Here is a 17,106-nt window from a genome sequence, read left to right as displayed (position 1 = left end):
GAAGATATATTGAAGATATCAAAATAAATACAAATAATATCTCATTTTTGCTCCGACATAGTTATTTTAAATAGAAGTGTTAGAATTTATTCTGAAAAACTTTTATCATAAATTTTATTTTGATTACTATTTTTTATTATTAAAAAAATTAATATTAAAAATTATATGTTATAATAATTAAAAAATTATTTTACAAAATAATTTTATAACAATCTTAAAAAAAAAAAAAAAGGCTGAATATGTCGAGAGATATTCTAAGGCGACTACCGCTACCTAGTTACGCATCCGCACTGTAGTGGCATTCCCGTAAATTCAATGGTGGCAATCTCGTAATTTCAGAAAAAAGACACGAATGTTGCCCTTATCTTACTGTAATTTTCTTTGCCCTTTTCCAGACTCTTTTTCGCGGTGCCCTGTCGTCTTTTCGATGCTGACGTCATTTCGCGATCCACAGCCACGAGAACTCGTGGCTGAAAATGTTCTCAAACGCTGACTAGGATGCCAGCTGGCACCAGGCCTGAATCGGACCGGCGCTTCCCGGTTACAAAGGCTGTTTTCCCTCTCTCTCTCGGTCTCTCTCTCTCTCTCAGAGTCACAGCCTTTTGGTATTTTTTTTTGGCTCGGATTTTTTTCTTTGCCGGCGTTTTCTGTCCCTGGGGTTTCGCTTTGGGAAGTGGATGTGATAATATGGCTAGGGTTGACAGTGGAGGAATGTCTGAGGTCAGAGATCCAGCGATCAAGCTATTTGGGAGGAAGATACCGTTGCTGGAGGAGCAGCCACTGGCTGAGGAAGGGGGAGTCGCGGATTTGGCTCAGGCGATGTTGCCGCTGAAGGTGGGGGAGAAGGTGAGCAGATTCAATCAGACGCTGTTTCACTTTATTGATTATCTAGGTTTTGGTTTTTAGATTGGAGAGTATGGAAACGTTTTGGAAATTGATGCTGTTTTTTTGCATTCAAATCGCTTTTTTGTTTGAGTTGCAAATTAACTTATCTACTGCTGTTATTAGTCGGGGTTTGTGCATAGATGGAGTTTACTTTCGAATTTGTGGATTTTGGTATAACTTTATGATTTTCTTCCCTAATTTGATTTGTAAGTGAAGGATATATTCTATTTGAATTCACTAGTTAGCCAAGTTCGGATTACGTGTACAAGCAGTTTAGCTAATCATATTAGAAAGTTTGTTACTTCCAGTTGCAGTTGATTTCTAGCTTTACAAACTGGGACTTGATTGAGAAGTTAGTCTTTTCTACTATTTATTTATTTTTTTAATTTGTTGCGTTGAATTTTTCTATTAATAGTCGAATTTAGGCTTTCCACCCTGCCGACCCCAAACGTTCTGCGCATAACCTAACGTGGCTACTTGTTTTGACGTAGATTTTTTCTGTTTTAGATTGATTATTTCTGGATCCTGCTTTTTCCTGTAAATGTTGTCTCAGAAGCTTTTGTTCTTCGGTTGAGTGAAAACTCGTAGATCAATTTCATGAACTTGATTTGATTTTCTTCTTAGAAATGTTATACTTGCCTTCCTGTTTAGTGTTTTTATTTTCTGAAACGTGATTTTTAATAACCTTCCCTTCTCAGTAACACAGGTGAGTTAACCTTATTATAATTTTGATGCTGTGATTTGAAGAATAAAATTAGAATTACGTCAAAAAAGAATTAGACACAAAAGATTAGTGCTTTTCTTATTTATTGGACGTTGGTTTGCACGATCTAATTGTATGCTTTTTATGGAGCTTTTTTGGAACTGGAAGGAGCTTTTTTTTTCCATTTTAGAATTGTGTGCGAGTGATCTACAATAGAATATCTAGAAAAGTAGTGTTGAAATAAAAAAAATAAGTGTGGGTTTGAGGTCAATGTTTGAGCCGCAACTCAGTATTTGAAGGGAAGGGTCATATATTCAAAAAGAGTAGCGTGGTGTCAAAGCCAAGTTCCCAAGTTAGATAGGGGAAACCAATAGTCATTATATAATCTTTACTCATCTGATACCACAATCATTTTTATGAGGGAATATAGAAAAAATTTCCTACGGAATTTTGTATATTTTGAATGCATTGCAAAATTAACTTGTGTTCAAATAATGCTTATATTTAACTTATTAGGAATATGTATACAGGAGTTGGTACTTGTGTTCAAACACAAGGTGATTTGATCAAGTATTTTCCTATTTTAGTTGGATTACATCAATGATTAGTTTTAAGCTCATATCTTTTTTGCTTTAATAATGGATGTTTGTATTATACATATGCAAGAGGATGTACCCTGGTGTATGCTTTTTGCTGATAATATTCTTTTGTTGACAACTAGAGAGGGAGTTGAAGTAAAACTTGAATTATGGAGGTCAATCTTAGAGTTTATATGTTTTTGTTTGAGTTGATCTAAAATTGAATACATGGTGTGTAATTTTAGTGATAACAGATCTAGTGGTGAGATTGTGACATTGGGTGACCAAGTCATTAAATAGAGTGCATGTTTTAGATATCTCAAGTTTTTTGCTCTAAGTGATGGTGAAATAAATTAGTAGAATTCAAGTGGGATGGTTGAAGTGGAGGAATGCATCAAGCCTGTTGTGTGATAGAAATGTATCCCTCAAAAAGGAAAAAATTTATAAGATGATGGTGAGAACTACAATGCTTTATGGCCTAGAATGTTGGTCATTAAAAGGGAAGCATAAAATAAAGTGTTGTAGAGATGAGGATGCTCAGGTGGATTAGTGTGGCTTTATACTTAGAGATAGAATGCAAAATCTGCAAAGGTTGGAGTAGCTCCAGTGGTAGATAAGATTAGAGGGAGCTTCCTTAGTTGGTTTGGTCACATAAAATGTCGATCATCCAGTGACCCGCTTAGGAAAGTAGAAATATTAAATTTGGCCTATGTTAAGAAAGGAATAGGTAAACCTAAAAAAGACTTGGTTTTTTATTAAATTTAAATGAGAATACTTTATTAAAAAATTAAGCCTATTATAATTAAAAGTATATAACGGTTTTGAGCTGGCCTATTCTAACCCTTCTTCCTCTCTTGCAATTGGCAGGGAAAACGTGATGCAAGACAGATTCTAGTCTCACATCATAGATTTAGAGATACTCATAGAATTTACCTTATTTTATGCATATTTTCTTAATTGAGGGTTATTTGGGGTGACTATTGTTGTTGGTAAAGTTAATTGAGAAGCTGCCATGGTTGAAGCTGTTATTAATGTTTGGAAAATCATATCAGAAAGTGTTTTTTTTGTGTGTTTGGTTTTGTTGTATTTGTAGTAAGGACCATTACATCCTCATTTTAAAATGCAATTTTTTAATACGTTAATATATATTAAATAAAATAGCTTATATATATTGCAGAGATGAGGATGTTGAAGTGGATGAATGGGTTTATCTAGAGATAAAATGCTAAATGAGTATATTGATGAAAAGGTTGGAGTAGCTCAAATGGTAGATAAGATTAGAGAGTCGCCTTAGATTGTTTGGTCATATAAAACTTCGACCTTGATGACTCGATTAGCAGAGGTAGACCTATGTTAACAAAGATAAAGGTATTAGATTTGACCTATGTTGAGAAAGGTAGAGGTAGACCTAAAAATACTTGGTAGAAAGTATTAAAAATGACATTTTTTTAGATTTAAATTGGAATTTAACTCTTAATAGGATATAATGGAAAAAAAAAATTTATATAGCCGACCATGTAGTGAGGTAAAGGCTTCTTCTTGTTGTTGTAATATATGTTACACAATTTTTTTTTTTTAATAATGAAATAAAATAGCTTTCTTTAAAATTTTCTCACAATTAAGCATGAGATATATTCAAAGAAAAGCTCTAAATTAAGCATCTAATTAATAATATTTTTTGGATAAAAAATTTGGACTCGAGACTACTAACTTTGAAACAAAAATAAGATTTTTGCAGAACTTTTAGGTTAATGAATTCCACATTTCCACATGAATAGGGGATCATACAACTATAAATAATAAGTCATGTAAATATAGAAAAAGCACATTAATTTTAGATCTTCCAACCTTTAGAGGGATGCGAATCCATTTTCATACATCTCCTAAAAAATTTTAAAAAAATGTTTATTCATGAAGCTTATGCAATGAAATTAATATATAAAAACAAGCACATGAATGTCAGAGGAACTTGCTCTAAGAGAAGCTAGTATAAGAAACGATCTTAGCATGAGGAGTAGCGCATAACAATTTATTGTCTTGGAATTTCTTTAAAATCTATGGGTTAAGCAGTTAAGATAATTATTGCAAAAGAGGGATCATATGTCATGGTAGTGTGGCACAGATGATGGGAGTGGGATTCAAATAGCTCCGTATCGCAAAAAAAATGTATAAGGAGTAGAAACAAAGTAGGGTCAAATACAAGTTGGATAACGATCTGCAAAGCTAAGCTAAGGGAAAACATCCTAAACAAACTCTTAAATATTACATACTTTCTTTAGATGTTGCATGCTGATAGGCTTCTTGCATAACAAGAAGCGGGATAGGTCACGTCTTGAGTAGATGTGGACTCCAGCTAAGAGAAAAGAGATGTAAGAAACAAAGATTTCTTTATTTATTACCCAAACAGTACAAGAGATTTTTATAGGCTCATGGTCCACTAGCTGAACCAGTCTTGGTGCCAAGGCTAGGTTGAGTAGGGTTAAACAGAAAAACATGAATAAAAAAGCTAATTACGAACTAAGAGGATGCTTACTAATTAATGCAAACTGATTACAGCAGCTGCTGCTGGCCTGTTTCCTATTTTTTAATCAATTTGGTTGCAGTATGTTCTTTCCTTTGTTGATATACTTGGTGATTGTATTGTAATCTTTTGATGAATCTTCAATAGTTTTTAGCCATTCTTCCCACTTTTTTGTATTGTGGTGGGATCCAAGCAAATAAGCTGTTGCCTAACACTCCCGTTGTCATAAAAAACAATTTTACCCTCAAGGTTGAGAGAGGGAGATGGAGTATAGAGAGCTGAAAAATTTTCCCATGAAGCATCTTCTGGCCTTGACATGGTCCATTGGAGAAGAACTTGTCGGTGAGGATTACCATGAAGTTGAATGGTATGTGAAGCTGGATTAGCTTCTAGAAACCGATGGGCCTATTGTTAAAGCTGAAATCAAGAAGTGAGATGGATTGAAACGGTGGGTTGCCTTTGTAAGATTTGAGAATAGAAAAACTGGGTGAATCTTGCTTCCTGAAGTTTAGTGTAAGGCGGTATGCAATTGGATTAATAATGGAATGGATCTGAAAAGGTCCAGAACAGAACTTAGCTAACTTGGTTTGTGTGCGGTTCACGATAGAAGATTGTCAAAAAGTTGTAATTAAATCATAACCCAGTTATCAACTGCAAAACTGATGTCATGCCTCTTGTATTCTGCCAACAATTTCATTCTATTCTGAGCCTGCTGCATATTTTGGCACAGACCATGGAGTAGCATGTCTCAGTTGATGAGAATAGTATCAGCTGTGCTAATGTTGGATGTTCCACTGACATAGGAAGGAATGGGTAAGAGGAAGGCGACCATAAAGAGCTTGAAAAGGAGTCATCTTTATAGTTGTATGGAATATGGTATTGTAGCATAGTTTGGCCCAACATAAAAAAGTAGACCATGACCTTGGAGTAGTAAAAGTATATGCATGCATACTCCAAACAATGATTGAGAACCTTAGGTCTGTCCACCCGTTTGAGAATGATAGCATAGCTATAATGCAGTTTGGTACTGTTAAGAGCAAAGAGGTGACGCCAAGAACTGCTTAATAAAATGCTATCGTGGTTTGATAATTGATACAATGTTTTTAGAAATCCTTATAGACGAACAACCATATTGGCGGATAAATCAACAACTTTGGATGCTGAATAGTTGGCATGTAACGGCCCCAAGTGAGCATATTTTGATATTCAGTCTATGACTATCAAAATAACAGTGTAGCCTCTGGAATTTGACAGTTAGGTGATGAAATTCATGGACAAATCCACCCAAATTTGAGCAGGAATCGAAAGAGGAGAAAGAAGGCTAGCAGGTGCTAAGTTAGCATATTTAATTTCTTGGCAAATAAGAAATTTTCTGCCAAAATCAGCAATGCCCTTTTGTAAGCCAGACCAATAGAAGCTTGCAACAAGTATTTTAATGGTTTTGAGTGTACCACCTTGAACTATAAGAGGAGTCGAATGAAAAGCTAAAGTCTGATTGGTCTGGCTAAAGTCTGATTATAAATTAAAATATTAAGGAATATTATAACGAATTTCAAAGATAGGAGCAAAAAACCTGATTCATTAGTACTTGAAAAGTTGATCGTGCGTTATTGAGGCTAAAATACATGACTAATAATTCAAAATGTCTATTGTGTGTTCGGAATTCAATTTTATGAATATCTTTTAGGTGCATCCAGATTTGTTGATATTCCAAACAAAGATCCAGTTTAAAGAATAATGAGGCTCCATATAACTCATCTATAAGTTTGTCGATAGTGCATATAAGAAATTTATCTTTAATAGTTCATGCATGTAGAGCTCTATAGTCGAAGAAAAAACTCCAAATATCATCATGTTTTTCAACAAGTGGAATTGGACTGGAAAATGGGCTATGGCTATGACGAATTACACCATTGTCTAACATTTCGGCCACCAGTTGTTCCCTGGCATCTTTTGGATTTGAGGGTAGCGATGAGGTTGAAATCCATATCTTATGTTGGATATTTATTAGAAACCCTAAATTCTAAGACATCCAACTTCAATACTTATACACAAGAAGTATGCCTAATACACTATTCAAATCCCATCTATATCACGATGTATGGTGCCTTTAGTCTAGCTCAATTAGGCTGGGTTTGAATTTTTATAATGGGTCCATATTCATTACAAATTTGTATTGTAAGCCTATTAAACTACTTATCTATATGAATTTTAGCATGAAATTTTTAGATAATGGCCTTTAAATTTCAGATTTCATGATGCAGAAGGCTTAAATTTTTTTCAAACTCATTTTTGGCTATATGTAGTGGTCTATCACATTTAAGGGCATTAGTTTAAAATACCAAGCTATTATATTCTTGAACAAGTTTCAACATATTAAATCCTACACATTATCTTCATCATTAGCATTATCTTAGCCATTTGGGATCAACTTTATAAATCCTCATTTTTTATTTGTTCCAACTGAGTGTTGTCTAAGGTGTTAACATAGTTATCTCTAATTGTTTTGAATAACTTCTATCTATAATAACTTTTTCTTTTTTGTAATCTTTCAATACTAATTTTATCTACTCGTATAATTTATAATTTTTTTAATCCTTTGTCTTATATGTCAAAACTTCCTAAATTTATTTTCACTTATCTCCAATAGATGTTATTCTAGCCATTTTTTAAATATAATCATTAGATATTATATTTTTTCTAGTTTTCCACATGACACTCTTAATATTTTCATTTCTAGTTTTTCAACTTAGTTATTAACTACTATTTTATTGTCTAACACTAAGAATTAATACTTCATTGATGACTTAATTGCAGTTTTACATAATTTATTTTTAAGTCTCCATAGTATTCTCTTATTATATAATACTCTTTAGGCATTTCTATATTTTAATTGAACAGCTTTGGCACTTAAAATTTCATTTGCATCTATATCTTAATGCTTCTATATAATAAATTCAATATACTTAAACTTATTACATATATGTGTGAGCTATCTTCTAATAATATTGACTAAACAGTTGTTAACATCTCATGTGCGAAAATTAGATATTATAAATTCAATATTTTTTTTATGTCTTATTTTTTTCCAAAGAACTATCATGTTGGAATGTCTCGCCTTAGGATCTTCTCACAATATAGGGTCTTTTGGAGCTTTTCTTCATTGGAAAACTGGGATGTACCCCGCTAGCTTCATATTATATGATGTAAACAAGGCCTGGGGCATACCTTATGTAGGGCTCGTTTGGGTTGGCTTTAGCTTTCCACAAAGTTTGTTATAAAACTGTTGTTCAAAAAAAAAAAAAAATTCTTAAATTGTTGTTGCTAAAGTAGCAACCGTTATTTGGAAAATTAAAAATGAAGTTGCTTTTTTTTGGTGGAAAATGAGGGTCTTGATCAGATTTCATTGATATATCTAAAAAATTATATGGGGATGGAAGACAACAATAGCTCCTGAAAGTTGCTAAAAAATAAATTACATAGATGCCCTCACATGTATATTGTACTGTATAAAAAAATTATGATATTTTTTTAAACTACAATAAAGTGTATAAAATATCTCATTCTGATATAGTCTTATATCAGAAGGGTATTATGGTAGTTAACTTAACTTTTTTTCTCAAAAAAAGATATTCCTCAAAATTTCATAAAATAATTAAATATAATTAATTTAATTTGATTTATAACATCAAAATTCTAATTGACAAGTTCTTATCTAGGCAAAAGCAGTAGAATGCAGCTGGGGAAGTCGCTGAACATCAAGGCGGGGCAAGACAATGAGCAGCGAGTAGAGGGCTGGGCAATGTGGTAGAAGAGATGTTTTGATGGGGAGGATATGGAAGTGAGAGATTTTGGAGATCATGCATTTTTAGGGGTATTTTGACATTTTCTTTGGCAAAATCACGGACCACAGTTATAAAGCTGAAGAAAATTAGCTTTTCAAAATGGCATTAAAAAGGAGTTTCATGGAAAGCATTTTTAAGATTGCTGTGCAGTCAAACAATTTTAAAAAAAAATTAACATTTTTGAAAAAAGGAAAAAAAAAAAACTGCTGCAAACGGGGCTGGAAATAGAAAAATGAAATACATTGTGAATGTTTGCCAGATCTAATGGGAGGGCAAGATTATAAGCTGTTGATAAAATCTTTTTTAATATTTTGAACGATCCAATATATCTTTTATTTTATATTTTTACTTCAAAGCTAGAAATTATTTTAGATGATACCTTTAGAAATACATGGTCATTATTTTAAGTGTTATCCTTTAGCTTTTAGTTTTCTTAGCTTTTCTGCCTGCTTTGGAATGTTAAGAATCGTTTTTGGAATTCCTTTAGCATTTTTAGTTTTCTGACATTTAGGTCCCAATAATTTTCTTTTCTTGAATTCTGCCCAGCTGTTTGAGGATTGATACCTATAGTATAAAACTTTTTAGGGAGCCATCTTTATAGTGGTTGTGACAGGCGAGCTTAGCCAAGGATGCACCACAATTTCCTCCAAGATTTAAAACACATGTTCTCAGTATATCCTTCAGTGTTTGAATGGTTTGTTCTTATAATCTATCTTTATGGAAATGATAAGTGGTGCTGAAACATAACTCAAGTCCCTAAGATTTATTGTAGACTTGTTGCTCTGGAAATCACACAGACTCTGGTCCCAGTTGGTGAAGACATGCCAAAGCAGTGTTCCATATGCTTGCTGTTACCAAGGGATCCAGTGTGGTTTCAGCGCTTTAAATAGCATGACAAAGCAGGAGTTTGCTATTTCACGCTTCCCAGTATCTTAGTACTAACACCTAGAAATGTGAATTTGATTTAAAGTTTGAGCATCACTTGAAATTCTTGTCGTTTTCAGCGTAGATTGAACTCAGATTGGATTCAATGAGTTGATTAATTAGTAAAACCAGACACTATATATTTTTCACCTATTTGATGTGAGACTAAACCCTACACTCTTATATATCTTAACACAATACTCTAATAATCATGTTGCAGCTTCAGTAAGTTGTTGCAAATCTCCAGTGAAGTCCTCTTCTGTTAGTCTGGAGACAAGATTTCATGTTGCTAAAACCACCTTCAGTGCCGGCTTAGACTTTGCTTTGAATATCCTGCTTAAACTCCAGCAAGCTGTTTCAAACCTCTAGTTAAGGCTTCAACATGAATAAATTGATTAATATATCGTTATGTCACTCTGGAGCGAAACCTTCATGTACTAAAAATTTTCAGATTGGCCTTAGGCTCTACTCTAACCAAACCTTGCTTCAACAAGCTGTTTAAAGACTATATAATGTCAAAGGCCTCAAATATTAATATTTAGAGATTCTGATTTTTCTGACAAAATAGAGCTACATATTTATAGTGCCAAGATTTCAGAGCCAATCAATACTTTAAAACTGTTGCTTGGGCACAAACGCTTCTAGTAAGCTAAACCTGACCCACTATAGCTAATGCTTCACACAGACTGGTAGGACTTGAGTCATGGCTGTCAGCCTAGAGCCAGGGTACCATGTTTCCAAAATTTCTTGAGTGAATTAACGCTCATTCATTTAATAATAATACCTTTAACCTCCAGTCCTTAGGAAGCTCTTGTAGGAACGATGAGAATTTGATAAGAATAAACATTGCTTACTCACGCGAGTTCCCAAGCAGCGCAACCTAATCAGCCTTTAAATTGTTTAGTCAATTGACCTACTTAATTGAATGTGCTCTCTTAGGTGGGAGCGTAATTAACCATGAAGGTTTACATGGATAAAATGCCTTGGAGATCAAATCTAAATAAAATCTAACACAACATTAGGTAATTTTTGGTCAACAATATATCCAATATTCTTTGGTGAAAAAACACTCGATACAACTCCCACACACAAGGGATTAGGAGTTATCTTTCCTAAGCAATTTGTATGCATGTGATGTTAGAACCCTTGGCCATCCATGTTAAATTTTGCAAAAGTTTACTATCCATCTTTGGCCTAAAACCAAAATTAGTTGATTCAGCCATTTGGTGCTCCTCCCAAGCTATCACACGTATGGAGGTGAAGGTGGCAGTTATCATGCTGTCACATTCGTTGTAACCATTAGAGAATTTCAGCAGAGCAACTGTATGAAACAATAGGGAGGGGCTTTGATACGACGTAGATGCAGAACTTGAAGAAAATCTTGGCTGAATATTCAATTCCAACAACACAGAAATTGGTAACAAGTAAACGATGAAGAATAACACTCCATAACACTTTTTATTGGATTATATACAAAGGAAAAGACAAAATATATGTGATCTACAATTAAAGAGGTAGATTGGCTCTCCCAAACAAACTAGATGCCGCTAGGAAGCCCTCAAAGAAAAGAACTGCAACAAAACATAAAACTCAGCAATTGCCTACCCTAAACCATAGACAAACTCCCCCTTAAATAGCCCTAGAGCACAATAATACAATTAAAACCTTCATAATCAGCATAAACATAATTGAGTAAACCTTAAATAACTAAAATATGAATATATATATATATATATATAATAGAATATTTTAGGAAACCTTTCTAAATAATTAAAAATATTTTAGGAAACATTCTTAAACAATTAAGCAGTTCCTAAATAGCATAAATGCAATTTAGAAATTGTCCTAAACAACTCTCCCTTGATTAGAAAATTTCTAAATGATTTTCCTTTATTAGGAACTTTCCTAAACACAACTCGCTCTTGATTAGGAACTTTTCTAAACAGCTCTTCCTTCCTGGCTGTTGGCCTGCCCAACGTATTAGTACTCCCTTCCCAAAAAATGCACATTGTTCTCAAGGTGGATGGATGTGAACTATCTTCTGATTAGCTCGTAAAAGGTTTCCATATGGTTTCATGCTCCGACAAATCCTTCCACTTGATAAGTACCTTGTGAACAATAAATCCATTATGTTGAGAAAGAATTGACAGCTTTTTGTTAAGGGGAATAAAATGTATGACGCACTTATGCATAACAAACTCAATTGGGACATCATATTGATGGAAGCTGTAAAAGAGCTCTCTAGTATCTTTGGATTGCATAAAAGTCATGAACTATCTAGGAATGGGTAAAATATGTGGGTTTACATCCATTCTTCCACCATATGTTCTAAATTCTTGAGAACCAGGATGAATAGGTGCAGCTCTTGCTGCAAAATATTCTGCTTGTTTCACATCAAGACTAGGATGCAGTGACCCTAGGATTGCCACCCGAGGATAGCCACAGCCCCAATAGTTTCTTCCACCTTCAGTGTAATGGTCGTCGTGATCCCTCCATGTTTCTTTTGTATATCGAGGTTGGAAATCCCGCCTTTCTTCCATCTATTCTTGCATGACCTGATCCCATGGTTTAGTTTGACCCCCTCCATCTTCGATCACCCACTCTTGCCCGAAAGCCTTCCATAATGGTTGGCCATCTCACCACCTCTACCACAAAATTCCCTCCTTGCTGTCCCCCCCTTCCGGAAACCTTGATCCACCCTTTATCGGAGCCCTAGGAGATCGCTCTTGATGGAAGAAACTCTTCTCATTGAACCCCTGTCCGATCTTCTTTCCCTTCGATTTAGCCATGGGAATCCTAGTCAATTCTTGATTAGAGTTAGCCATTGGAACCACCAATGAAATTTTTGATTGCATCTCCAAGAGTTTCCTCATCATCTCCTCCATCATTCTCAATCGGTTTTTCATGAATGAAAACCTTCCTTCTATGGATGAAAACCTTCCTTCCATGGTTAAAAATTTTTCTTTCATGCTGGATTTGAATTGCATCATTTTTGCTTCCAACGCATCTACCCTCTTTGATGGTCATCTCTCCAAAATCTCGCTCTGATACCAATTTGATACGACATAGATGTAGAACTTGAAGAAAACCCGGTTGAATATTCAATTTCAGCAAAACAAAAATTAGTAACAAGTAAACGATGAAGAACACTCCAAAACACTTTTTATTGGATTATATATGAAGGAAAATACAAGATACATGTGATCTACTGTTAGAGAGGTAGATCGACTCTCCCAAATAACCAAGACGCCGGTAGGTATCCCTCAAAGAAAAGAACTATAGCAAAACATAAAACTCAGCAATAACCTACCCTAAATCATAAACATACATCCCTTAAATAGCCTAGAACACAATAACACTATTAGAACCTTCATAATCAGCATAAACATAATTTAGGATACCTTTATAAATTAATAGAATCTTCATAATCAACATAAATATAATTTAGGAAACATTCCTAAATAATTAAACATGATTTAGGAAACCTTTCTGAATAATTAAATATGATTTAGTAAATCTTCCTAAACAATTAAACATGATTTAGAAAACCTTTCTAAACAATTAAACATATTTTAGGAAACCTTTCTAAACAATTAAATACTTCTTAAATAGCATAAATACAATTAGGAAACTTTCCTAAACAATCCCGCCTTGATTATGAACCTTCCTAAATAATTTCCCTTAATTAGGAACTTTCCCAACAACTCTCTCTTGATTAGGAACCTCCTAAACAACTCCCCTTCCTGGTTGTGGGGCCCCCTATCGGATCAGGCTCACAACAAAAGCGGTAGGGGTGGCTTGGAAAAAGTATGGAGGGGCTTATAACAAAATCAGTAGGGGTGGCTTGGAAAAATATCTAAATTGGCATGGTGACCTTTTATCAAATCTAATGGCAATAAGGGTCTCTTATCCTTGTTGGACATACAAGTGCTCGTGTCACTGAGTCGGGCTCATGTTGGTGGCTTCAATGACTCGTGAGGGTGTGATTTATTGACCTTTCAGAAGGATATGAGCAACAATTCTTATACATTATAATTCATTAACCCATTTGAATTGTTGATTTATAAAGTAGATCATCCTCTTTTTTGAAGTTAATGTCATATTTAAAAAGTAGAAATCCACTTCAAATATTAGCCACTCAAAGAGTGTGTGTGTATATATATATATATATATATATAGGTTTGACGTCACATCATGAAGTTTGCTATTGAAAATTTAAAGACATTTGGGAGTGAACGGTGATCAATCTCAATAATTTTTAAAAAACCACGAATCTCATGTGGGTATCAAAATGAAGTTGCAGAAACTAACAAAATGCTTTTAATTAAATAAACAAGAGGTAAAATTCTCTTTAGTTTGCCATGAACTGTATAGAATATATGATCTTTTGATGGAGTTCCTTAGTTTTGACTTTTGACCAGTTGACTACAGGCAAGTGTTGATTCACACCCGTATAGGTTTTCAATAATAATAAAAGGTATAGGATAAAAGGTGATCGAGCAAAATCAAAATGGCTAGTAATTGTGAAATGAAATTTACCTAATATGGAGTTACATTCACATATAGTACTAAACAAAATGAAGTAAAGAAAACTCGTGAGATCGACCCAAATAGTCTGGATAAGGCTGATACTGAAATATCTATTGGACAAAAGTTGAGATTTAAGGAGAAAAATCATACGAGATCCCTTTTTTAGAGTAAATATAAACCTTTTTTTTTTTAATTTTTGCAAGCTATATATATGAATTAAAATGCTTCAAAGCTATAGAACACATTGTAGTGAGTTGTAGATGTAAGTTTGCTTGCATTTGGCTCTCTTTTTTGGAGGGCATGACATTTTTAGCCATCAATACTGTAATGTCAGTCATGCGGGAGATGGAAAATTTTTGTTTTAATAGGGTTTGCTAGAAGTTTTCTTTTCAAGAGATGTAATTTTGTAAGGATTGTAAGCTACTTTATTTAGCACAATAAAATCCATCTCATTTTAGGTTAGTCTTAAAAAAATGAACGGTTGAGAAGTTTTCCTTTTATGCTCTTAGTTATTGTATACATACCTTGTACAGTAATATTTTGAGAGCAGTAAAAACATGAACCTTCTGGAAGACTTTAAGCTCGTAGTTAGAGCATGTGTTCCTTGTCTAGTTGTCTGTTTATATTTTGAATGTGATTGATGGCATTAATATCCATCTTCAAAGAATTGCTGTGGCAATATTAGCAGTAATAATAAAAATGAAAAATTAGACGTTAATATGTCGGCTTACTACTTTCAATATATAGTAGATTTCTTTTCTAGATAGATTTGCTCTAAAAAAAGTTGTCTTTGATACAATTAGAAATCAAGTTAGTGTTCTGCACATGTTTAATCTTGTGATTGACCCCTCTTGTTGGAGTTGGAGAAATTAGGTTTGCAGTGCTGTCCAACACCCCAATGTTGCATATAGTAAAGCATGGTAGGAATAAAAATAGAACGCAAGTCTTATTTAGTGCTGGAACCGTATCAATGGTAGCTTGCATGAATACCGTGATTTCATGCTTATGAAAATTATTCTGAAATCAATTTAACCAGTTAAGTACAAATGATATACATGCAATATGCTGCTGAACTGATTGTTATTTTTTTGTTCTTAGGATACATGCAAAGAAAAAGCAAACACTAAGGTTGATGCAATGTTGGATGCCCCAGAGAATTTGGACCAAAATGAATCACTCAGCTCTTCTGGCTTGTGCCATGGTATTGAAGAAAACCAGAAAACTGCAACTGAGATTGCAAAAGATGCTGAAGAGCCAAAGTCTGAACAGGATAACAAAGAGAGTGGAACTTCAGGTGAAGATAAAGTTCTGAAGAAGCCTGATAAGGTTCTTCAATGTCCACGCTGCAACAGTATGGACACCAAGTTCTGTTATTATAACAATTACAATGTTAACCAACCAAGGCACTTTTGTAAGAACTGCCAAAGATATTGGACTGCTGGAGGAACAATGAGGAATGTCCCTGTGGGTGCTGGAAGGCGTAAAAATAAGCATTCTTCCTCAACCTACCGGCATACGGTGGTTATGCCAGATGCATTGGCATCAGTTCAAGTAGATGGTTCTGATCTAAGCCATCATGAAGCTTCTCCTTGTGGCTCTAGTACCACTACGAGGTTACCCTTAAAGTGTAATGGCACTGTTCTAAAATTTGGACCAGAAGCTCCGCTTTGCGAGTCTATGACCTCTGTGCTCAAACTTGGAGACCAGAAGAGAGCTTCTGAGTTGGGCTTCACAACTCATCGGGAAAATAAAGAGGAGCCCTCATGTTCATCATCTGCTAAAGTTTCTAAACATGCAGAAAATGGTTTCCCTGAAGATGCAGAACAAAAAGCCTTGCATGGATATCAAAATGGACTCGCACCATTGCATCACTTGCAATGTTACCCGGTGTCTCCTTGGGCTTATGCCTGGAATCCAGGATGGAGCAACATTGCTGCTGCTGCCGCCATGGCAGCAGCGGGGCGCTCGCCGGAGCCTCTACCGAGACAAGAAAATGGTATTCCTACACCGATCTCATGGAGTCGACCACCAATGGTGACTGCTCCTCCTTTCTGTGCTCCTACATTTCCATTTCCATTAGTACCTACTTCCTTTTGGAGTTGCATACCTAGCTGGACTGGTGGACCTTGGAATCTACCTTTGGTAGGAAACAACAATAGATTGTCGCCATCATCATCTACAAGCAACAGCAACTGTTCAGGCAATGGGTCTCCAACCTTGGGTAAGCATTGTAGGGATGCCACTTCGATTGGTGAGGAGAACACAGAGAAGTCCTTATGGGTTCCTAAAACTCTGAGGATTGATGATATAGATGAGGCTGCAAAGAGTTCAATTTTTGCTACTCTTGGAATTAAACTTGATGAAGGTTGTTTGTTCAAAGCTTTCCCATCCAAATCTCAGAAGGGGGAAGCTGCAGATGCCGCACAACTTCTGCATGCCAATCCAGCAGCCTTTTCTCGTTCTCAATCATTTCAGGAGACCACTACGTAAGTTGCTAGTAGTTTGAGAGCTTTCAGTCTTGCAGCTCCAATAAGGCAGAGCGTTTCTTTTGTTATTATGGATGCTGATGATTTCACAGAGAGATTATTGTAGAGACTGTTAGTTCATTCCACCAAAGCTGCATCGAATATAAGGCTTGATATGATCTCTGTGATTGTGCTGTAAATATTAAAAAAAATTGTAAGTTATAGCTTTTATATCAAACATAGTTATTTGTTGACTGCCACGTCCTGGAATGGGATGACAATGTTGTGAGAAATTCTTGTTCAGAGCAATAATAATTATTATTATTTGCAAAGAATTCATCATAAAAGTAGGACACACAGATTTATATGATTTAATGAATTTCAATTATATTGATGATCACATAGAGATAAATTCTTTAGTTCAGAGATGAACTGCAAAGATTTATTTGTGCACTCCAAATATTTTCACTTTAATCCAGTTAAAGTCTATCTCTTTCTTAGGCTTTGTTTGGAATTGTTTTATTACTGCTTCTTAAAGTAGTATTTTGGTACAAATGTTTTTGTACAATCAGATCTGTTAAGAGTAGAATTATAAAGAAATTATTGTACTGATTTTTTATGAAAGGAAAAAAGATTTACAATACAGTTTTAGGAA

At 34.6% G+C, this 17,106-nt stretch overlaps 1 protein-coding gene across 1 annotated transcript; it reads left to right on the top strand.

Moving 5' to 3' along the window:
- Positions 1 to 566: 566 nt before the first annotated feature.
- LOC110107137 (cyclic dof factor 3) lies at positions 567 to 16,786 on the top strand. The gene is made up of 2 exons (XM_020837307.2): positions 567 to 846; positions 15,085 to 16,786. The coding sequence occupies exons 1-2, from the start codon at positions 688 to 690 to the stop codon at positions 16,474 to 16,476; spliced, it is 1,551 nt and encodes a 516-aa protein (XP_020692966.1). The 5' UTR covers positions 567 to 687; the 3' UTR covers positions 16,477 to 16,786.
- The last annotated feature ends 320 nt before the right edge of the window (positions 16,787 to 17,106 follow it).

The sequence above is a fragment of the Dendrobium catenatum genome, unplaced genomic scaffold (genome assembly GCF_001605985.2).
Source record: "Dendrobium catenatum unplaced genomic scaffold, ASM160598v2 fragScaff_scaffold_1448, whole genome shotgun sequence".
In the NCBI taxonomy this organism is placed as follows: Eukaryota; Viridiplantae; Streptophyta; class Magnoliopsida; order Asparagales; family Orchidaceae; genus Dendrobium; species Dendrobium catenatum.
This window is presented reverse-complemented; position numbering and strand designations above follow the sequence as displayed.